The sequence below is a fragment of the Engraulis encrasicolus genome, chromosome 20, assembly GCF_034702125.1.
Source record: "Engraulis encrasicolus isolate BLACKSEA-1 chromosome 20, IST_EnEncr_1.0, whole genome shotgun sequence".
Taxonomy (NCBI): Eukaryota; Metazoa; Chordata; class Actinopteri; order Clupeiformes; family Engraulidae; genus Engraulis; species Engraulis encrasicolus.
The window spans coordinates 15001936-15025252 of record NC_085876.1 but is presented as its reverse complement, the minus strand read 5'-3'; the positions used below and the strand labels follow the sequence as shown (position 1 = coordinate 15025252).

Here is a 23317-nt window from a genome sequence, read left to right as displayed (position 1 = left end):
CCCCCAATGCTCCCTAACGTCCCCCCGGGGGAGCTGTAGAGCCCCCGTTGAGAAACACTGGTCTAAACCTCACACAAGCATCTCACCATGGTTGACCAGAGAATTTCAAGCTAAGCAAGCATTAAGAACAAGAATGTCCCAGAGGTTGTGCGGAGGCGGACAAGGTTAGATTCCTAGGGGTCTGGTAAAGACAGAATAATACCACCATTATTCAACGAGCTTCACCTCCTTTTGCCCATGCACAGTACAGGCTGAACTGTCCCACCCCGATAAGGGATTCAGACGGTTGTATCATACTCATACCGAACTACTCTCTTCAACAGTGGATTAAATTGTGCATTTACTGAGAGTCATTTAACTGGAGAAGAATGGCCCAGTCTCTGCTCACCCTCCAGTCCCAAATGCCTGAGATGGATGCAATGACCAACTGAGCATGCCCACAGGGCCTCTTACACACACACACACACGGTGGACCAAAAATCAATATTATAGGGTAATGCTTTATTTAACAGTTCAAAATGTGTCTCATGTACCCACAATGTAAATATCTTTTCATAACCCTAGTTGATGGTACAGTGCAAGCACATGATCATGTTAGATTACATGCCGTCATAAAGCCTACGTAGCCGGTCAAACAGAGACGGTCAAATAAAGTGTCACCAATTTTTTATAGACAGCAGTATCCAATAAGGAAGTGCTGAAGGTCGATGCAGGCAGGGCAGCTGACCATTTTGGCCTGGGCCCAAAACCAACCCAGCTTAAAGGCCCCCTCCGCTAAATGCAATGGGGACCTTAATTCTGGGCATCCCCTGTCCCTGGGCCCAGGACAACGGACCCCTTTTGTTCCCATCTGTCAGCGTCCCAGGTCAGTCTTTGAATGCTGTGGGTGTGGGTGTAATGCAGCTGTTGCTATACCTGGCAGACGCGGTACAGGCCAGTGTACGCTCTTTAAATGCTGAGGGTGTGGGTGTGTGGGTGTAATGCTGTGGGTATAATGCTGCTGTTGCTATACCTGGCAGACGCGGTACAGGCCAAAGTCTCCCTTGAGCCAGAAGAAGGAGAAGTGTCCGTATCCGGTCTGGAAGAGGTAGGCTGCCACCAGCACCCGCACGTGCATGTACACCGGGAGGAACTGCCAAGACGGAGAGAGGAGGGTTATTACAATGTAACAAGCCTCAATAAAACTCTGCTTACACGTTCATGGATATTTATTTTTACCTTCGCCAAGACAAAGTCGGCGAAGGTTATGTTTTGACCGCTGTGTATTTATTTATTTATTTGTGAATATGTTTGTTTGTTTGTTTGTTTGTTTGTTTGTTTGTATGTACTTCGTATAACTCAGTCAGAACTGAGCCGATTTTTATGAAATTTAGTGGGATGATTGGTCATGACCCAAGGAACAATCGATTACTTTTTGGGAGTGATTGGGTCAAAGGTCAAGGTCAAGGTCACGAAAAGGTCAAACTCAGAAAGAACTGAGCCGATTTTTATGAAATTCAGTGGGATGATTGGCCATGACCCAAGGAACAATCGATTACTTTTTGAGAGTGATTGGGTCAAAGGTCAAAGGTCACGAAAAGGTCAAAAATGTAAATTCAGCCGATTTTTATGAAATTTACTGGGATGATTGGTCATGACCCAAGGAACAATCGATTACTTTTTGGGAGTGATTGGGTCAAAGGTCAAGGTCACGAAAAGGTCAAGCACTATATGCCAGAACAACGTGTGCATGCGGAATTGAATAAGAGGTCAAGACTGGGCCAAATATGTAATATTACGATATTCCGGTCCGATTTAAATGAAACGAACACCAAAATTTGGAGAATGTTAGGCCCCACACTCTGAAGATGGGCAGAAAAAAATAAGTGGCGTAGGCGAAGGTTTGCGCTCTACCGAGTGCCCATTCTAGTTGTAAATGTGTTTGTTTTGGCCTCTGGTTTACAAGCAGAGTTTAAGAAAGTTCATAGTTTGTTAAAATGTTCTGTTTTAGGGAACTAAAATGCACCTGTGACAAAGGTCTTATTTCTTTCCACATGTTCAGTATTATGCGTGTACTCCCATTGACATGTACCATGTGCGGTTGTGGATCAATTTGAGGCGCTCAGATATTATTCTGATTTAATTCTATTGTTGTCCATGTCTATAGTCTATGTCTATGTATGAGGAAACGCTCTGCAATGTTTAGTTGTTGGTTCAACTCACTGCGCTGGCTCCAGAGATGTGGTAGATGAGGATGACCAGCTGCATCCAGCCCTTCCACTCATCCGTCTGCTCCCTGTTCAGCAACTTCGTCTGCATGGTCATGTGAAAGAAAAAACAATCAATCAGACTTTCCTGAAGTTTGCTAGCTGGAAACACTCATCAGAGCACTTTTAAGAAGTTTCACCAAGTTGAATGAAGTACAAGAAGCATTAGGTAGCAGTCACTTTATTACTCCTAAAATACACTAAAGCTGGAAAAAAAACGATTTTAAAATCGAATTTCAAACGTCGCACAAGATGCAGGACACTGGGTTGACACTTTGAGCTGACGCTTTCATGGGTAGGTAACGATACTTCGATTGTCATGAAATGAGAATTGCTCCCATAGTCATGTACAGTAGGCCTATTTTATTTTTTATTTATTTTTTTGGGGCTTTTTATTGCCTTTATTTGACAGGATAGTGAAGGTAGTGACAGGAAGCGAGTGGGCAGAGAGAGATGGGGAAGGGTCGGCAAAGGGCCTGGGCCGGGAGTCGAACCCGGGTTAGCCGCATAGTAAAGGAGTGCCCTACCATTTGCGCCATCGTAGGGCCCATGTACAGTGTACGTGGCAGTACGGTACCTCCTTGCTGTTCTCGTTGTAGAAGACGCCAAGCACCAGGATGTAGATGAGCGGGATGAAGAAGGTGGAGTGCGTGTAGAACTTCTGCTCCTTCATGAAGACGTTGCCGCGGTCGCACAGGTAGAAGTAGGCCATGATGACGCCCATCTTGCAGACGGCCAGCAGGGGGCCGCGCGAGCTGAGGGCCGCCATGGCCATGGCCGCGCTGGGCGGCTGCTTTTTCTTCTCGTCCCTCTCGCCGCTCTCCACGTCGCGCTCCAGGGCGGCCGGCGGGGGATGCGGGGGCCGTGCCGCCTTGCTACCGCCCCCCATGCCCATGTGACCACGCTGCTGCTGCTGCCGGTAGCCCAGCACGTGCAGCGCCAGGAAGCAGACGCCGCACAGCAGGAAGCCCCCCGCCGTCAGGATCTGGAGAGCGCTGGGCGCCGGCAGCGCCTGGCAACACGAGCCGTCGATGGGCTGCAGGACCTTGTTGCACACGGCGTTCATGACGATCATGGCGCCCTGGGAGGAGATGGACAGGAGACGATGATGTTAGCACTGTTTATGTGAAGTGAAAGCCCAACTGGGAAACTCCAACTCCCATTGTCATTATGACACAGCACTCCACAGCACACAAGTGTTCACTGCACACAGTGAAATTGCATTTATGCCTCACCCGTGTAAGGGGGCAGCCCCCAATGCGCTTACCCATGACTGCCCTAATACTGGGGCCATCACCCCAGACACTTCAGCACAGGGATGGGGATATACATAGCCATCATTAGGTTTATGGGTGGTTAACGTGACGCCTTGTTTTTTCGTAACATTTTCCCAAAAATGGCAAAAATTACGCGAAATTCCACGGACCACTAAGTGCTTTATTTGTTTTCTATTTTTTTCACATTTTTTCATTGTTTTTTTCAGGAATTGGAAAAAACTTCTTTTTTTTTTGCGTTACGCCCTTAAACGTCAACCACCCTTATACAGGTTCGTGGCGCCCTGGGAGGATAGAAGATGATGAAGATGATAACTGTGTTGGAGGGATGAGGTTGGACACCGTTTGCGCGTGTCTGCGTGAGGTCAGTTCTTGTGGTGGTAGTGAGAAGCTGGTACCGTGTGTGTGTGTGTGTGTGTGTGTGTGTGTGTGTGTGTGTGTGTGTGTGTGTGTGTGTGTGTGTGTGTGAGAGAGAGAGATGACGAGATGGATAGGGTTGGGTGAGGTCAGTTCTTGTATTGGTGAGATGATGCTGGTGTGCGTGTGTGTGTGTGTGTGTGTGTGTGTGTGTGTGTGTGTGTGTGTGTGTGTGTAAGAAGAAGATGAGGCCTGGGTGGAGTATCCGAGTGAGGTCAGTGTCGATGGAATGAGGTCAGCACACATCATCATGTTTGCTAATCTCTGTGTGTGTGTGTGTGTGTGTGTGTGTGTGTGTGTGTGTGTGTGTGTGTGTGTGTGTGTGTGTGTGTGCGCGCGCCTGCCTGTGTGTACAAATATGCTATTATCTATGTATTTGACCTCACTCAGTAACTTTGAACTCACTCAGTATTATTAAGTTCATTAACTAGCAGAGGCAGACATAGGGTGCATCCCAATATGTGACCTTGCCTCCTCCACTTGCCTCCTCCACTTGCTTCTCGTCATGATGACATCACTGACAACAGCATTATATTTCAATATCTTGCAAAAGCTCAATTGTAAAGTCTTTTTCTCATTTGCAATTGCGATGGTGAAAGAAAAACAGTCCCTCAAAAGTTGTTGTGGCGAGGCTGACAGCTGGGAAACTTTAGTGTTTTCTCCATGGAGGCGGGGCCAGGAGGCGGGACGAGGAGACAAGCACAAGTGGAGGAGGCAAGGACACATATTGGGATGCACCCATACACTGTATTAGCCTGGTTCACACCAGACGTTGTGTGTGTAGCTTCGGCGCCCCCTGGCGGCGCAGAGCTACACACACTACCGTTTGGTACACAGCCATAGAGCACGCTCCGTCTCCAACCAGAAAATAGGCTGAGAATTTATTGCTTCGGCACGGCCTCCTCACCAACAAATTCCTTCAAAAACCGTCCTGTTAACCTTTAAAGAGTCAATATAGTCTGTAATCTGTATTGTGACTCTTCAATGTGAGTTACCGTTGATTTTGAAGCAATAAATTCTCAGCCTATTTTCTGGTTGGAGACGGAGCGTGCTCTATGGCTGTGTACCAGACGGTAGTGTGTGTAGCTCTGCTCCGCCAGGGGGCGCCGAAGCTACACATACACCGTCTGGTGTGAACCAGGCTAACACTGTATAGGGTTTAGAAAGTAAAAGTCCAGCCAAAGTCCAGCCACGTGACACATCCACCTGATTGTAGTCTGAACAGCTAATTAGTTAAAGCACCCATGCTGAGGGCACAGACGAAAACATACTTGGGCCAGACTTTCTGTAATACTCCCCTTGCTTGTCTGAAAGCAGCACTTTTACAGGACGAGGGCAGAGATCTTATAGACAGAGATGCGTCATTCTAGTTAGGGCCAAAACATACCAAGGCGGAACGGAACGGTCGCAGGACGGACACGGTCTTTCTGCCTAGTTTCGGCCGGCGTGTTTTTCTCTGCCTTTCACACTGACAGCGTCGGCGTGCGCGGCCAGTCCCTGCAAGCTGCAACATGATCTCCAAAAATTCCGTGCTCCTGGACACGGATGTTAAGGACACAAAATCCGTGTCCAGGAGCACGGATTTTGCCAAAATTCCGTGCTCCTGGACACGGAATTGTTTTCCGTGCTCCTGGACACAGAATTGTTTGAAGTGCTTTCTATAGGCTATTTCCACAGTCTTGTGTTTTCTCAGGATTTTTCTAATTTCAAATATTTTGTCTCAAAAAAAAAAACATTTCTTACTGACAGGTTAGGGTTAGGGATTGTTTTGGTCTGGGCACAGCTAGTTTTCTTTCATTCATTATATGAGTTTGATAGCCTAGCAACCAACTGGAAAATGTATTTCTCAAAAATATGTCTTTAATGACAGGTTAAGGTTAGGGAATGTTTTGGTCAGGGCACAACTTAAATTGCTATAGCATTATTTTGTGTAGGATTAGCATTTGGTATGTATTTTCTAATGATAGAGTTAACACAGTGCTGTGGTAATAGCCTATAGAAAGCACTTCCGTGTGCCCATCACAGAAAACAATTCCGTGTCCAGGAGCACGGAAAACAATTCCGTGTCCAGGAGCACGGAATTTTGGCAAAATCCGTGCTCCTGGACACGGATTTCGTGTCCTTAACATCCGTGTCCAGGAGCACAGAATTTTTGGAGATCAGGCTGCCAGTCCTGTTCAAAACTCTCCCCACAGCTAAACCTAACGTGCTACTTTGCCATTCATTTGAATGAGACACCGCCGGTTGCCGGCGTGGAAAATACGCTCGAGTTCTATTTTCCAAATGCAGCGCGGCGCATGTGTAAGGACAGATATGTTTCAATGTATTTTCACCGACGCCGGTAAAAAACGCGGCCGTTCCGCGACGCTTTACCGCCTTGGTGTGTAAGGGCCAAAACATACCAAGGCGGAACGGAATGGTACCGGGACGAACGCAGTCTTTCTGCTTAGTTTTGGCCGGCGTGTTTTTCTATGGCTTTCACACTGACGGCGTCGGCGTGCGCGGCCAGTCCTATTCAAAACCCTCCCCACAGCCAAAGCTAGCATGCTACTTTGCCATTCATTTGAATGAGACACCGCCGGTCGCCGGCGTGAAAAATACGCTCGAGTTCTATTTTCCAAATGCAGCGCGACGCGGAGCCGGCTCCCGCGCCGCTGACGCTCGACTACCGCCGGTTGGTGTGTAAGGACAGATATGTTTCAATGTATTTTCACCGACGCCGGTAAAAAACGCGGCCGTTCCGCGACACTTTACCGCCCTGGTGTGTAAGACCCCTTAGACCCCTTATTTTCCGGTATCCACTTTATGTCGCCCGTTTAGGAGACCTTCGGTTAGGAGACCTTCGGAGTCCTGAGGTTGGGAATAAATGGAGTCCCCTTAGCGCTGTAGATGGCAGTAGCGCACTTCTTGTGCAAACACCTCAAAAATAGAAGAAGGAGGAGGAGGAGGGGACAACGGCCCCATGGGAGACCCAACTTGACACTCTTGACACTCTTTTGCATTGGGTTGGCAGGGTTCGAATCCTCTTTATTAATCTACCCTCTTTGACGAGGGCATTCTGAGCATATGTTACCACCTGGGGAAATGATACTATCTAGTGCTGGGCGATATGGAAAAAATCACATCACGATATGGATAATTTTATTCCATGATACATATACATCACGAAATAGGCCTACCGCAATAAAGTATCTTTCCAGTTCATCTCCAAAATATCTGAACCCTTCTTCTCACAAAAACACCCTTCTTCGTTTATATTAGATTGCATCTCGTTGGGTAGTTGAGAGGAATTCCAAATCAACCCCCCCACCCCACTGAGACCCCTGCCTCAGAGCTGCACACAGACCATCACATACTGGAGGCCTACTGATGCTTAGCTGATACATACAGTGTACAAGCAGACCATTGCAGTATGGAGTATCAAAACAAAGATAAGTGAAATGAGGAGCTTATTCATTCTTCTGTAATAAACAGAACCACTGGGCCCTGCGGTGGCCAAACGGCTAGGGCACTCGTCTACCAAGCGGCTGACCTGGGTTCGATTCCCGGCCCAGGTCCTTTGACGGCCCTTCCCCGTCTCTCTCTCTGCCCCCACTCACTTCCTGTCACCACCTTCACTGTCCCATCATAAATAAAGTAAAAAAGAACAGGGCTTGTCACGCCCCGATGAAGACCTGGTGAGGTTGAAACCAGTTGGCGTTTTTAGATATGTACCCCAGTTTAAAATAAAGGGTTTTTAAATTAAAAAAGTATACACTACTCCTCGTCTCTATATGCAAGAGTCACCTGAAGCAGGCCCAACGGCCACCAAGTTTTGACCAAAAAAAAATATCTTAAAAAAAATAAAAACAGAACCACTGACCACATCGCGCGTGCTCTCGGGCAAGTGCAGGCCGTCTGCGGACTGGGAGATGGTCTCCAGGGCGGCCTCTCTGGAGGCCTGCAGGAAGCGGACCCGGGAGTCGGAGAGCCGCTTCAGCACGCTGACAGCCGCCCCGTTGTACATGTCAATCTGCTGGTTGGTGATCATCTTGCGGCTCTCGCTCAGCAGATCTTCAGACACGGGATCTGGTGGGAGGGAAAAAACGAACATTATGGGTGTAAACTTTGAAAATGAAAAGCGTAGCTTTCAACACTTTCATAATTTTACATGGGGGCCCAAACTATGCTTTCATTGGGCCTAAATACAATCTTCACAAGTCCATCCAGAAAGGGTTTTCATGTCCTTGAGATAATAACGTCCCAGCAAGCAGCATGGTAATTCCCAGGCTATGAACACCGGGAACACCAGAAACATTCGAAAATGAGGTGCGCAAAAGGGTCCTATGGTGAGCTGTCCAACAATGTAAGTAGTGACGGCAAAGCAGGCCTGTGTGCTGACCTTGTAAGACCCAGTAGACCTCGCTGTCCTCCGCCAGGGTCTCCAGCAGGGGGGCCATGGCCGTGATGTTGGCCTTGTACTGGAGCACTGTCTCGCTGCTCCCACTGTGCAGCTTTATGGACCACTTCACACAGACAGACAGACAGACAGATAGATAGAGACAGACAGGCAGAGCAAGAGAGAGAGAGAGAGAGAGAGAGAGAGAGAGAGAGACATATAGACAGGAAGAGAGACGAGCAGAGACAGAGACAAAGAGACAGACAACAACAATGATGATGATGATGATGATGATGATGATGATGATGATGATGATGATGAAAAGTGTGAGAGAAACAAAAACAAGTTGCTGGTTATTACTGAATTACTACAATGTCATTATAGTATATCTAGTAGCCAGAGGCAGACAAGCTGGATTGAGAAAGCAACAGTCCTTCCAGGTATTCCTTCTGCCCGTCAGCACGGCTGATAACACTAATAAGCTCATCTCCCCAAAAACATTAGCTGGTCCACTGAACTTGTTTGAACAAGTATGTGGCAGGATGTTTGCTTTCTAAACCTGGGATGTTCACCTCAAGAGACAAAAAAATTTCACTCACTGTTGCAGCTCCAATTATGATAACGTCTGGCTTCGCAGACACGTTCTGCAAAATAAATTTAAAAAAGGATTCCTTGTTAAACTGAGAGCATGTACTCTTATGAAAAAAATACAGTATATGTACAAGCAACTCTCAAACTCTCTCTCTAACACACACACACAATCTCCAAAAATACAAACCTCGGTCCATGACCTTAGATGCTCCTTCAGGGAGTTGTTCACCTCTGCATACCAATAGAAATCCTACCAGCAGGAAAGTAAAGCGAAAAGTGAATCATTACATTTCATTACACTTAGCTGACACTTTCATTTATCCAAAGCGACTGACAGTTATTATTTTTCATGGCATTGTCTACATTCCCTGGAGCAATGTGGGGTTAGGTGCCTTGCTCAAGGGCACTTCAGTCATGGTTGGAGATGTAGGGAGAGGTCAGGGGGGATTCCAACCTGCAACCCCTAGATTGAAAGACCTACTCTCTAACCACTAGGCCACGGCTGCCCAGAATCATTCTGTCAACTTATGTTACTTCCCCAGAATTGACTGCGGGCATGTTCAAAGCAACACTCAATAGCTTTCCTATTTTTTTCACTGTGCAGGTAAGCAGTGGAATTGCCAGATGAAGAACCACAAAAAAGATGGGCTTGGGGGTATTCCAAGAACATGGTTAAGTGAAAAACCTGGCTAAGTTAACCCACATGAAGTGATAAACATACTGTACATAAATGTTGTTTACTTTAAAGATGGCCTCTCAACGTCATTTGAATAATATTGCTGTGTTCCCCATTGTTATTGAATGTGTTACGCGTTGGTCCTGTTTTAAAAAACGTTCTGGTTGCTTTGTTTCAAGCCGTTTTTGCAAGCCAGCAATGTGGCTTGTGGAGAAACGAGAGGGTGTTCCGTGTTTCTCGTGGAAAAGCGTCTCTGATTGGCTTACTCTTCCTGCTCTCGTGGAAATGCGTCTCTGATTGGCTCAGTCCTCCTGTGCCTGGATAGAATGTAATTGGAAACAGAGTCGCCACTTCTCCGGGTGGTACTGCACTATAGGGGCGCCAACGGAGGCGTGCATGCTCCATTCAGGGCTGTGCTCTTTCGACAGCGACCCCTAGGCGAGCTACAGGAGTGGGCCAGCTACCAGAGTGGGCTTGCTCTATGGATGAGGCTTTGTGCTGTGTGTGTACCTGAGAGTAGCAACCAGCTGATAGCTAAGCTAAGCTAGATTTCGGGCCACCAGACGTTGCTTGTATTGAAAACAAGCAGAAAAAAATTACTCGACATGTTTTTAGAAAAATGGATCGACATAAACCTTTGTGGGCAACGCCTTCTTTCGACGTGACGAAACACAGAAAGGCTTTCGTGATTCGCTCGTTTCTCTGCATTATTGATGTAAATTGGGAAACACCGGGAAACACAGCCAGGCGAGGTGACGCACCGCTATGAGAGCCTTGCAAGTGAGTTTAACTTGGGGTGACCGTCCGATCTTCAAAAGGAGTGAGTAAAACTGTGTTTTATCGGAAGTTGGCCTTTAAGACAACGAGGACTTCAGGCACTTTAGATGATTTTACCACAACTTGACGGTTAACTAAACCTTGTTTACTACTGAACCAGCTACTTGGAGTAACGCCCGTGTTCCTCACAACAATGCACTTAATTAGGAAGCGGCAAAACAAATCCGGCAAAGCAAAGTCCCTCTCATAGGAGAGTACAACCCATTCACAGAACTTTGAAAACATTGTGTGTGTGAAGGCTCAAAAAATACATGTGTGTTTTACTTGTAAACCTCAAACAAAAAACAGACAGCTTAGAGTAGAGCAGGTAACAGAAGGGTTAACATAATTGTCCCAATGTTAGATAAAGGTGTGGTCAGAGCCTGCTGGTACTGTCAGCTTACCACTTTGAGTGAGGAGTCCCAGTCTTCAAAAGGGATGTTTTCATGCTAGAGAGGGAGGGAGAGAGAGAGAGAGAGAGAGAGCGAGAGAGAGAGCGAGAGAGAGAGCGAGCGAGAGAGAGAGAGAGAGAGAGAGAGAGAACGAGCAATTGATTGATTAGAACTATTGATTATAGGGATGTCTTCCATTCAGCAATATCAACAGAGCACACATGTACTGCGTAAAATCTTAGACCACTCCCATGTTCAGCTTTCTCATTCAAACGATTCCCAAAATGGACAAATGATAAATGTAGTTATGAAAATGAACACACACACAAAAAGTTACAGTTTACCTTGTTTCCTTCTTCTCTGGTATCAGGGTCAATGATTTTGACATAGGAATAAAAAAGCTGCCGGATTCTGGAGTCACCAATGAACGCCACTTTCCTACGACTCAGACAAGACTTGGCTTCACTGCAAAACAAAAAGCGTACCTGAGTGCATTAACCCATTGTGTCCTGGAGACACATATACACTGCATTCAGGATTTTGAGATTTGAGCTGTTTTCTGTTGGTATGTTAGAGCTGAATGAACACATTATAATGCAAGAGGAGGGTATTGACTTTTAAATGTAACTCATTTCATGTTTGTATGTGCTTCGGAGGCTGAGATATTTCGGATTTAATAGGCAGAGGGCACCCTTTCCCAAAAAGGGCTTAAGACAAAATGGGTTGAGGTTGATGGCAGGGTTTAAGTAGCTGTTCCTCAAGAGGACTTCTCAACTTGATCATCTGAGATACAAGTACAAGACAACCTGAGTTTTAACGTCATAGGCTACCGGTACTCGTCAACTTGCATTCATGAGTAATGACAAGTTTTATGTTCAAAAACTATTCTTCAAAACAAAACAGAAAATGGAATTGGGACGACTGATAATCCCTCATCTTGCAGGTGCATCACAGTGGGACAAACATCCATTGAAGAGAGAAGCTAGAGCATGCAGCAGTTCAATGCTTAAACCATTTATTATGTTATTATGTTATGTTATTTATTATATTATATTCCCATGAGCAGAAAGAGAGATGACTTACGTGCTTTTGTACTTGTGCATCATACAGCCGTAGGGCTGCCATACATTCTCCCCCAAGTACCGTCCACTGGACAGCAACCACTCGCATGTGTCTCCGCCTTGAAAAGACACCACAAACATTCAAGTCAACCAGTTAGATCAACGGTCCTCAAGGTGGGGTAAGGGGACCCCTGGGGGTCTGTGATAGCACACTGCCAAAAAAAAGTTTGTTGTGATGCAATTCATTAAATTATTACCGGTAATTAAAATGCTACAGAAAAGCAAGTTTGAGCATTTAGCTACAGTAATGCATATTCATGACACTTCTTAAATTACTCCATCAGAACTGAGAAGAGTTATCTATGCATGACATATGCACAGTTGCTGAACTGTACTTTGTCAGTCTGTTTCAAGTAACTCAAATATAATTCCACTATGCCCATTATGTCAAAGTGAGAAAAATGCAGTCACACAGTTGGCCCAAATACAACACAAAAGCTATCCGCGCTGAATAATAGTTACATTGAAGTGACTATTTAAAACATTGCAATTATCACCCCCCCTCCACCCCCCCCCACACACACACACACACACACACACACAAAGCACCAGCAATAAAATAAATAAATAAATAAAAAACAACAACTTAGAAATCTGCTCTTATTAGGAGTTCCGAGACAAAACGTTTGAGAGCCCCAGGGTTAGATTATCGCCCAAAGTGCACATTTCCTATGACAGTAGTACAAGCTGGGTATGGCCAACTGGGCTGTACTGATAATGGGTCGACACAGGCCATTGTGCTTCTTTCTCTCTTTTTTTCAAACCACAAAGCCGCAAGACCTACCCACGCAATGCAAAACACGTGCATGATGGAACTGCAGGGCGCATCGCTTTCGTTGTACTACATCAAATGGACACTAAAGCAAGAATGCAGCAGGTCATTACTGTCACAGCCGTGTGTGTACCAGTCCAGCAGCACAGGTGACAGAAAGCTAGGCTCTCAAACGGCTATCAACTTCAGAAAGGCTCTGGCTGTCACACAAAGCTGCACCGTTGCGGTTAAACTGCAGGCGAATTGATGTACTTGTGTCAATATATCAAATCCAATGCTTGTGTTGATTCTTTCATGCGCCCCGTGCATAGCTTGTCAATGCAATTACGGTATGATAACACTTCCCTGGCTGGCAACTAAATGCTAGCTGAATTTACCAGCAACCAGCAACCAGGTATATGAACAGCGATAGCCGCCACCTCCTCCAAGTCACCTTGCGCTGCTGTGCAGAAATTAACCATAATTTACAGTTAGCCTCATGGAGAAAATAATGCAATGCAGTGATCACTCAATGCGTCGGAAGACAGTAGGCATACGACAGGTGACCGTTAATGTTAGCTCTCTGTTGTTAACTAGTCTAGCTTCAAAGCCAGAAAACCCAGCGGGCTAACATTAGCACCTCAACAACGTGAAGGATGTAAACACGAGAGACGACAGAAATCCACCTGCAGATACCCTGCTATTAGTTCTACATGGCGTGTCTGCTACCATAGCTAACGTAAACCTTGAGAAACATCCGCTGGGAATGTGTCACACATGTACTTGTTCCCACAAAAACTACTCTGTAAAATACAACCCCAAACTAAAGGCGACTCGAGACTCAAAGCCTGCTTCTGGGTTAGACAACCCTTCCAGCAGACAGCGGGTTTATTTTCACATTAGCTGGCACGAACAGCTATGTTAGCTGCTGCATGAGAATAGCTGCTGGCTGACTGGCTAGCTTGATAACTGAAGTTAGAGCATGTAGACTTACCTCCATAGTACCTTGATGCAGAGTGAAATGCGATAAGAAGAAGAACGGCGGTAAACGATAGTAGCTTTGCATTTTTAATGCTAAAATGCTGATTTATTTCTCGTTTGCCCAGGCTGTAGGCCAGGACCGCCATCTTGGCTCCTCCATGACAACAAGCAGATAGACGACCAGCAACAGCGGAGTAGTCCAACAAGCTGCAAACCGGCGCGTAGGCGCTGTCGGTCTTGGTGGTTAGGTGCGTCGCGTCTCCAACTGTGGCGACTGCCTCGCTGGGGTCAATATCCTCAGGTGCAATGAGGGGCTCTTTCTCTTCCATCACTCGGAAATGTCAGCCCTTACAGTATGATAGACATTGATCTTATTAATTTGACTTGTCTTGATTTAGCCCACAGGTGTCATTCATTCGCCAAAGTTTCTGGGTGGGTGCAAAGTCCTGTTGGAGAAGGAACACGGATGTCATGTCAAATAAATAAAAGAAAACATTGCAGCATTCTATTGTAGCCTATTCTGTCAACTTCTCTAGTCGGCCTCTGACAGAAAAAAGAGGATAAGAAATGCAGATAAACTACAAGGCTAGCTTTTATTTAGGTAGCCCAAAGGACTCCCCATTTTTTCCTGTCTTGTTTTCTTTTTTGTTTTTCCTGTCATGCATGCCCTTTCAAAGAGAAGGAGTGGTGACGTGTGACCATAAATGCAACAGTTTTCAGCAGCCTCTCTCTCTCTCTCTCTCTCTCTCTCTCTCTCTCTCTCTCTCTCTCTCTCTCTCTCTCTCTCTCTCTCTCTCTCTCTCTCTCTCTCAGGTGGAGACAAACCAGCCTGACCGGCTCTGAGGATGGGTAGGCCCTAATACCTGGAGGCCTTGTAGCCAGGGAACTTTATTCTGATAAGGACCCCACATACCGGTAGATAGATTCCAGCCAAGGGCCCCATACGGGTCGTGTGTGTGTGTGTGTGTGTGTGTGTGTGTGTGTGTGTGTGTGTGTGTGTGTGTGTGTGTGTGTGTGTGTGTGTGTGTGTGTCAGTGTTTGTGTGTGTGTCAGTGTTTGTGTGTGTGTGTGTGTGTGTGTGTGTGTGTGTGTCAGTGTTTGTGTGTGTGTGTGTGTGTGTGTGTGTGTGTGTGTGTGTGTGTGTGTGTGTGTGTGTGTGTGTGTGTGTGTGTGTGTGTGTGTGTGTGTGCGCTCAAGAGAGAGAGCATGGGTGTGTGTATATTTACTGATGTAAGGCTTTTTGCTATACCCAGTTTTTGTTTACTGCAATGTGCAATAATGTGTATTTGGTCTTTGTTTATGTCTTGTATCTATGTAAGCTGTCAGACACCTTAATTTTCCTCTGGATTGATAAAAGTTCTCTACTACTCAACACACTATTTTTTGAGCAAACCCCGTTCACAACCATTCTTTGTCTCTCTGTCAGAGTACCATAAAATAAAGATAATAGAAGTAATGTTCAGAAATGCAATAGATTATTTTAATGCCGTTCTGAACTAATGGGGATTTTTTTTGGTGTACTCAGTTATTCAATTTATTCAAGTAAGTTATTTATATTGTTTTTCCTGCCAACCTGCCGTGGCCCCCCTCTGAGATTTTGTCTCACAAATGTAGCCTAATACAATGGTTATTCAATTGTATAGGCCTATTTAAACAATTTAATGATTTAATACAATTTTACACTGGCATCATGGCACAAGAAACATTAAGTAGCCTCTGATTGTTCAGAGTCAACTAAACCTAGTACTGTACGTATTTCGTACTGTTTATTTATTTATTTATTTATTTTTTTAGCTTTTTCTTATGTTAAATCATACCTTTTTAAATATTCCTCACCATTGACCGCAAATTGAATTGCAGGACAGGGCAAAACATCCCAGTTTCTCAATCCACAAAAAAGGCAGAAAGACAGGGTGTAACATAGTCAAATGTTCTATCAAGCAGCTTCCTTGGTGGAGGTCTGCACTCTCTGAGTGCTTCTAGTTACCTCCGCCAAGGAGGATTTGTTTTCTGTCGCGTTGGTTTGTCTGTATGTTTGTGTTTTTCTTTGTCTGTCTGTCTGTCTGTCCGCAGGATAACTAAAAAAATTATGAATGGATTTGGATGAAACTTTGTGGAGTTGTTGGTAATGACCAAAGGATGAAGTGATTACATTTTGGTGCTGATCCGGATCACAGTCCTTGACCAGGACTTTTTAAAAGATTCTTCACCATTGCGGGATAGGGTGAATTGTGACATTCGAATTTTTAACTGCTCACAAAAAGAAGGCAGAAAGAGCTGAAAAACATAGGGTGAAGCATATTGTCAAATGTTCTATCAAACAGCTTCCTAGCCAAGGTCGGCACTCTCTGAATGCATTTCTAGTTGCTATTATCATTAGTAGCAGTAGTAGTAGAATCAGTACTAGTAGTAATAGTGGTGGTGGTGTGGTGGTAGTAGTAGTATAATTTAATAAGGGAAATTATCTGATATTTTTTTCTATAGTAGGGCCTATGTAAACCTGAAAAGGATCTTGACCAAAAGTGTTTTGGTACAGTTTGGTACAATGCAAAACTGTGTGTTCAAGTTGAGTCTCCTAAGGGGGCGTTGTCCCCTCCTTCTTCTTCCTCTGATTGTTCAGAGTCAACTAAACCTAGTACTGTACGTATTTCGTACTGTTTATTTATTTATTTATTTATTTTTTTAGCTTTTTCTTATGTTAAATCATACTGCTACTGTGTATGCAATGTGCTACAGCCTATAAGCTTGTCTAGTTCATTGATTGGTTTGTCATTCATTCGAAATATGACAGAGATGGAAAGAAAGTTTGCATTGTTAATGGTTGTAGTGGTATTGTTAATGGCATTCAATATAGCTTGGTTAATGATGTTGACAAACATTTAATTGGTCATTTAAACCTACTTTAGGTAGATGTCTTCTTCCTCTCTGCCTCCTCCTGTCTGCCGCAGATGAATAAATCCTTCTGTGAAGTGGTTGTAGTCCTTTTGTTTGGTGACTGAGGTGACTGCCACTGTGTAAAAGAATTGAATAGCTGTAGGGTATGGCTGAGGAACATATGAGGGCGGAGTTTTGAGACCTTTTGTGTTTTTGCACTGAAACCTTGAAACCATCCTGGAGTTTGAACGAGTAGGCTACGGGTTAGACCAGCTACCAGATAGGCCTAGTCATCAGTTGTATGAAAGTAGAACATCCTGGATCTTTATACCATGGTTTTATCCATTGGCTTTGCCTCTATTGAGATCGTAAAGTGTGTGAGCGGGACCGGAAATTAGAGGGAGAGGGACACATTGGGATAGGGCCAGGAAAGGACCTCAGGTTGAACTTGAATCCAGGTCTCTGGTAGCCTACATTGGTAAACTTGAACCCAGGTCTCTGGTACATTGGTAAATTCTGGTAAATTCAATGACCAAAAAGTGCAATTCTACTGCGATCAAAATATCCCTTGAGTCGAAACAGCCCTGGGTGTACTATCATTCTGTGGCAAGCACCACTGGCTGGCATCTGTGAATTTGCATGGGAACACTGTTAAAACAACTTTTGCTGATCTTCATTTCGGTCAATGATGATGGCAGACGGCTCTAAGATTCAAACCGGTTAGACCGGTAATCAGCTATGAAAATAGTACAACAATGATTTTTGTATAATTCAACATTGTATTTCTTAAAATCAGAACAGTATTATGGAAATGATATGATTAAGATATTATGTTGAAACACTTTTGGGTGCCCACTGTTGGCATGGGGGGTTGCCTTGGGATGGTCTTGAGAAAAGGTGTACAGCCCATTCTGTGTGGGCAGCAAGACTGTGCAAATTATTACACGTGCATGTTTTTTAACAATATATGTTTAGGGGCTTTTTATGCCTCTATTGACAGGATAGTATGAGATGCTGATAGGAAGTGAGTGGGAGATAGAGATGGTGGAGGATTGGGAAATGACCCCGTCCGGACTCGAACCGGGGTCTCCATAGGGCGGGCATGAAAGCCCAAATGTGGGGGCTTAGCACGCTGTGCCACAGCGCCCTCTTACCTGCATGTTTATTACCTCCACCAAGCAGGTTATGTTTTCGGTCGCGTTGGTTTGTCTGTCTGTTTGTTTGTTTGTTTGCCTGTTTACCTGTTTGTCTGTTTGTCTGTCTGCCTATCTGTCAGCAGGATAACTCGAAAAGTTATGAACGGATTTGGATGAAACTCTGGAGTTGTTGGTAATGACCCAAGATACAAGTGATTAAACTGGTGGTGATCCAGATCACGAACCGTAACCAGGACCTTTTTAAATATTCCTCACCATTGACCGCAAATTGAATTGCAGGACAGGGCAAAACATCCCAGTTTCTCAATCCACAAAAAAGGCAGAAAGACAGGGTGTAACATAGTCAAATGTTCTATCAAGCAGCTTCCTTGGTGGAGGTCTGCACTCTCTGAGTGCTTCGAGTTACCTCCGCCAAGGAGGATTTGTTTTCTGTCGCGTTGGTTTGTCTGTCTGTTTGTGTTTTTCTTTGTCTGTCTGTCTGTCCGCAGGATAACTAAAAAAAATGATGAATGGATTTGAATGAAACTTTGTGGAGTTGTTGGTAATGACCAAAGGATGAAGTGATTATATTTTGGTGCTGATCCGGATCACAGTCCTTGACCAGGACTTTTTAAAAAGATTCTTCACCATTGCGGGATAGGGTGAATTGTGACATTCGAGTTTTTAACTGCTCACAAAAAGAAGGCAGAAACAGCTGAAAAACATAGGGTGAAGCATATTGTCAAATGTTCTATCAAACAGCTTCCTAGCCAAGGTCGGCACTCTCTGAATGCATTTCTAGTTGTTATTATCATTAGTAGTAGTAGTAGTTGAATCAGTCCTAGTAGTAATAGTGATGGTGGTGGTGGTAGTAGTAGTAGTATAATTTAATAAGGGAAATTATCTGATATTTTTTTCTATAATAGGGCCTATGTAAAAAGGATCTTGACCAAAAGTCTTTTGGTGCAGTTGAACCAAAGAGGGTGGAGTAATAAAGAGGCTTCGAAACCCACCCACCCAATGCAAAACTGTGTGTTCAAGTTGGGTCTCCTCCTTCTTCTATTTTTGAGGTGTTTGCACGAAAAGTGCGCTGCCGCCATCTACAGTGCTAAGGGGACTATTCTCAACCTGAGGACTCCGAAGGTCTCCTAACCGAAGGTCTCCTAAAGGGGCATTCACCCGACAGAAAGTGGATACCAGAAATGAACTAGAATGACTTATCTCTGTCTTCTAGGGTATCTCTGGTTGAACTAACTATAGATCTCTGGCGCCATCTGCTACATGCCATTAAGTACTGCATTTTGGGACAAATTAAAAAAAAAAGTGTTTTTTTAATTTGTCCACAAGGTGGCACTACCATGCTAATTGTTTTTTTATTATTATTTTTTTTAAAAAAATTTACCACTATCAAGCAATGAACTGGACCAAGAAAAAAAACCCTCAGTTTCCAAGTCATGTCCAATGAAGGCTAACTACCATTAGCTAGAGAGATAGATAATGATGAGTATACTTACACACAGAAATAATACAACTGTACAATACAATACAATACAATTGTATTAGTTCTATGATACTTACATACTTACATGTGATCTTTTTGGCCTAATTATACACTATGATCTAGAGATATAGAAAATGCCTCAAGAGGTTGCACTTTTTGGCTTTTTTTTATTATTCCATGCAAAAGCAAGAGGTTTCATGTTATGGAGTACATGAATAAAAAAAGAGTAGAAAAGCATCTCAAAGGAATAGATGTGACCTTTGTATTGTTTTTGTTTGTTTGTTTGTTTGATGAAATGAGTTTGTCATCTTTTCAGTCTTTTCAAGGAACACACATTTATTAAACATTCGTAACACATCAATCGTTTTTTTTTTCATGGGAGTCAAATCATACACACTTTCTGCATTTGTTACCCAACACTTTGCCTGTGCGCGCATATTAAAGCACTTAAGTCATAAGCATGTTGTGTTTTGGAACATTGGACATGCTTTATTTCAGAACTTTTCACAATTTATTTAAACATCTCACATATACAAAATAGGTACAATAAACTTTGTAGTTTGTTTCGAGAGAGAGAGAGAGGCCTGTTTAACCCACTGAAATGGACGAAATGTGCTGTGAACAGGGAAACTTGGGGGGGAGGGGGATAGTTACCGGAAAAATGCAATGTCTTGAAATGAAACAGAACTAAATAAAAAACAAACAAACAAACAAACAAAAATCTGAACAAACTGCAAGAAAGGAGGGTCTAAACAAAAATTAAACCAACACAAGTTCAAACCAGACAAACATCAGGTTTAGAATAAGTCCACTAGCTTAAAGTGGGAGACTATCGGGGAGACCCGTCCAAGACTCCTCAGACAATACAAAGTAATACAGTAAAAGTGGTTCTCTCCACAGCTGCATAGCACCATATAGATCACCGCTTCAAGTATTCGAGCACCTTCGATAACAAGACAGAACTTGAAGCCTTCAACACTACTGTATAACGACATCTTATAGATGCGGATCAGGTTTTTCTTTTCGTAATAGTATTTTCTTGGAACACAAGCATGAGGTAGTTTTAAACCGTGTTTTCTTTGAAAAGTTGTGGTTTTAAACCTCCTCTTTGGAAGATATACAAAGACCACAAAGTGATGCATACTTTCATTGTTTTTATTACATTTATTTTTAACAAAATGATGACATTGTCCCACAACATGGTGTTTTCCCGCGTCTCTCTTTGGGCTTCTGTATTAATTTGCATTGTGCAAACGCTTCCGTTCTTTTGTTAAGTCCATAGGTCCTCTCCGATAGGCGCCCGGCTTTTAAGCAAGTGGATGTGCAGAGGAAATCAGCATTCGGTATAAAAAACAACACAGACAGAAGGGCAGAGATTGTTTTCCATTTTTTCTTTTCTTTCTTTCTCTCTTTTTTTTTGGGGTGGTGGTGTTTAATTTATCGTGAGTCTATTCATTTGAAACAGACTGGGCCAATGTCCAAACCAAACTCCTGATCAGGGCCTCCAATGTCCAAAGGTGCAATGTCGAGGATGGGCAGGCGTGCTGGTTTATTCGTTCTGTACTCGATGACTGTCTTGCTCCACTGGCCAGTGTGTCTCTGCAGAGGGTCGGGGAGAGAAAGAATGGAGAGAAGCGTTGTTAGTGCGGTGTGGACCGGAAGGAACAGTGCAGAGGAACAATCAACATGAAACCATGGACTTATTTATTCTTAGCATTGTAGATAAACTCTTTGTCAGACTTAGCTTCGACCCTACATATGGACAGATATGAGACCTGCTGCATTTGTTTTCAGGTCTGTTTTGAGGGTTTGCTTTCTTGGTTGTGATGCAAATACAGATCCAGAGAACAATACCATATATATCACTTTTTGCTCATCCCTCACTTACTAAGAAAAGATCACCTGAGAAACATCTAAGGTAGAATACTACATGTGGTAGGGGGACACCAGAAAAGGGTATCTACTCTACAGAAAAGGCCTGTTTCCGGTCTACATTTTTAGTAGAGTAGAGCCTACTTAGTTTACTGTGTTTATTGTGAGAAATAGTGATTAAGACATGTAGACCATACAAGTCTATTTTCTCAATCATTATTTCTCACAACATGGAGAAGAACTAACAGACATCACCTGAAAACCATCCAAAATACATGGGGTGATGGACAACCAAGAAGTGATAGCTACATGATCTTTCTCCCACTTCCCGTTTCTCAGAAATCTCTATAATGGTGTGATAACTCCAGATTGTGGAAAAGATAGCGCTCACTCTATATTGCCTTTTGAAAAATAACTCTCAGATGTTAAGTTATTAAGTTGCCCGCTGACATTTTGAATACACAAGTCAACATCTGAGAGTGCTGTCCTTTCCTAAAGGTGGGTATTCCAATATCATGGGTTAAGTGGTAAAACTGACTAAGTCAACTTGCAGGAAGTGGTAAACCTGCTTTTACAGTAGATAGCCTACAGGCAACATTTAGTTGAGAAAAAGAGGACTTCAGCAGCCTATTCTATTTCCACTACCTCAAGGTTCACGTAACCTGGTTTTTACTATTGAACCAGTTTCGTGGAATACCCCCCAGGTCTGATACATAACAAATGTCCAAATTAAAACGGTAATGCATGCCGTACCTCCTGTGGCACGCTGTAATAGACATTGAAAAGTTAACTACCATAGTACTACACTACTATGACATTACACAGGGCCTTAAGTAATGCACTATGCACAGTAATGCACTATAACTTCTATAACGTCTTAACGGGTTAACCTGGCTTACTAATGAACCAGCTTCGTGGAATACCCCCATGTCTGATACATAACAAATGTCCAAATTAAAGCCAGAGAGAGAGAGAGAGAGAGGTCTACGTACGGTGCATCCATCCTCCAGCACGTTGAAGGTGAAGCGGCTGTTGCCCTCGGCGCGGAGCTCCACGTCGTTGGAGCCCTGCAGCAGCACGGCCTTCCTCAGGTTGCCCTGCTCGGCGTCCATGTAGGCCACGCTGTTCTTGCAGTGGTAGGTGACGTTCTGCACCGCCGAGTTGGCCAGCAGGCGCATGAAGGCCAGCTGTGTTGCCATGGTCTGTGGGCTCATGGTGTCATCGTTGTACGTGAACTGCAGCAGGCCAGGTGGAGAGGGGAGAGCGGATGTGGCAAAAACAAGGATATGTTAGAACGGTGTGCAGTTACTTCAACTTTATTGTCCCCAAAAGGGGCGATTAGGTGTGCAGCAAGACATTAACACATATAAACAGCAACAACATATACCACAGGACAGACATAAAGTGCAGTGGTCAATAAAAGGTTAAAATGACTATAAGTTAGAGTGGATAGCAATATGGCTAGATGGAAGAAATTGATAGTAGACAACTAGTTCTTTCTCAGAGGAAAATCTTGCCTTTATCAACTTCCTTGACTTTGTCTTTTTTTACGTATAACAAATAGGATCTTTTATTAAGCATATCTCCTCAAGGGTTTTTGGGAATAACTATTCAGAATGATTCAGAAAGATTTCATATTTGTCTTAAACAGGTGAGGGAAAAAATAGGTCCTCCAATATTTCTCCCCCACCTCAAAGTTGTTTAAGAGAAATGGATCAGAACTCTATAGCTGCACAAGAACAATATTTTCCTCTGGGTAACAGCCCTTGGATAACTAGCCCATTGTAAAATGTTCCTCAAAATTTACCTCAGTACCACCATTGATGGTCTCTCCGAACCAGATGTGCTTCTTCTCCTGGGCGCTCCTGTACCAGTTCTTGCGGGCGATGCTCTCGGGGTGGGGGTAGATGCAGGTCTGGCCGGTGCTGAAGTCGCAGAAGGCCTTGATGGCATCCATGGTGCAGCCCTGGTTGGGGTCGATCCAGTAGAAACCTGCGTTTGGGGAAGAGAGAGATGATGACAAATGAAGACCAAATCGAGATTTGTGCTGTACTCGACTTCACCCCCCAATTAGTGTCTCAAAGATCTTCTGCTTTTGGAGTGCTTTTTTCGCTCAGTAAGAAAATGTCACCACATTGCTATGAAACATAAAAAAATGACCTGGTCCTCGATATGGCTAATGTGAGGGTGTGCAGCAGTGAAATTCTTTTGAAATGACTGCCCCCTGGTGGCGCTATTTATTACCACAGGCAGATAATCATAGAGGCAGTGGATCTCAAATAGTGCACTTG

The 23317-nt window shown here is 44.0% G+C and overlaps 2 protein-coding genes across 3 annotated transcripts in view; both read right to left on the bottom strand.

Moving 5' to 3' along the window:
- The window catches only part of casd1 (CAS1 domain containing 1), a 31889-nt gene extending 15251 nt beyond the window's left edge, over positions 1-16638 (bottom strand). Inside the window, exons 1-12 of one of the 2 annotated variants that reach the window (XM_063185488.1) lie at positions 16545-16638; positions 13657-14089; positions 11874-11970; positions 11135-11255; positions 10803-10847; positions 9094-9156; positions 8915-8959; positions 8319-8442; positions 7800-8005; positions 2824-3327; positions 2203-2292; positions 1013-1132 (exon numbers count right to left, since the gene is read on the bottom strand). In XM_063185488.1, coding sequence (XP_063041558.1) covers positions 1013-1132; positions 2203-2292; positions 2824-3327; positions 7800-8005; positions 8319-8442; positions 8915-8959; positions 9094-9156; positions 10803-10847; positions 11135-11255; positions 11874-11970; positions 13657-13972 — 1731 coding nt within the window. In that variant the 5' untranslated portion in view covers positions 13973-14089; positions 16545-16638. Of the gene's footprint in view, positions 1-1012; positions 1133-2202; positions 2293-2823; positions 3328-7799; positions 8006-8318; positions 8443-8914; positions 8960-9093; positions 9157-10802; positions 10848-11134; positions 11256-11873; positions 11971-13656; positions 14309-16544 lie in introns of those variants that run through there. The other variant, XM_063185487.1, reaches the window with a different exon arrangement.
- Positions 16639-19617: 2979 nt separating this feature from the next.
- Positions 19618-23317, bottom strand: part of col1a2 (collagen, type I, alpha 2) — a 34780-nt gene continuing 31080 nt past the window's right edge. The window contains exons 48-50 of the mRNA XM_063185486.1: positions 22834-23018; positions 22019-22261; positions 19618-20753 (exon numbers count right to left, since the gene is read on the bottom strand). Coding sequence (XP_063041556.1) covers positions 20607-20753; positions 22019-22261; positions 22834-23018 — 575 coding nt within the window. The 3' untranslated portion in view covers positions 19618-20606. The remainder of the gene's footprint in view (positions 20754-22018; positions 22262-22833; positions 23019-23317) is intronic.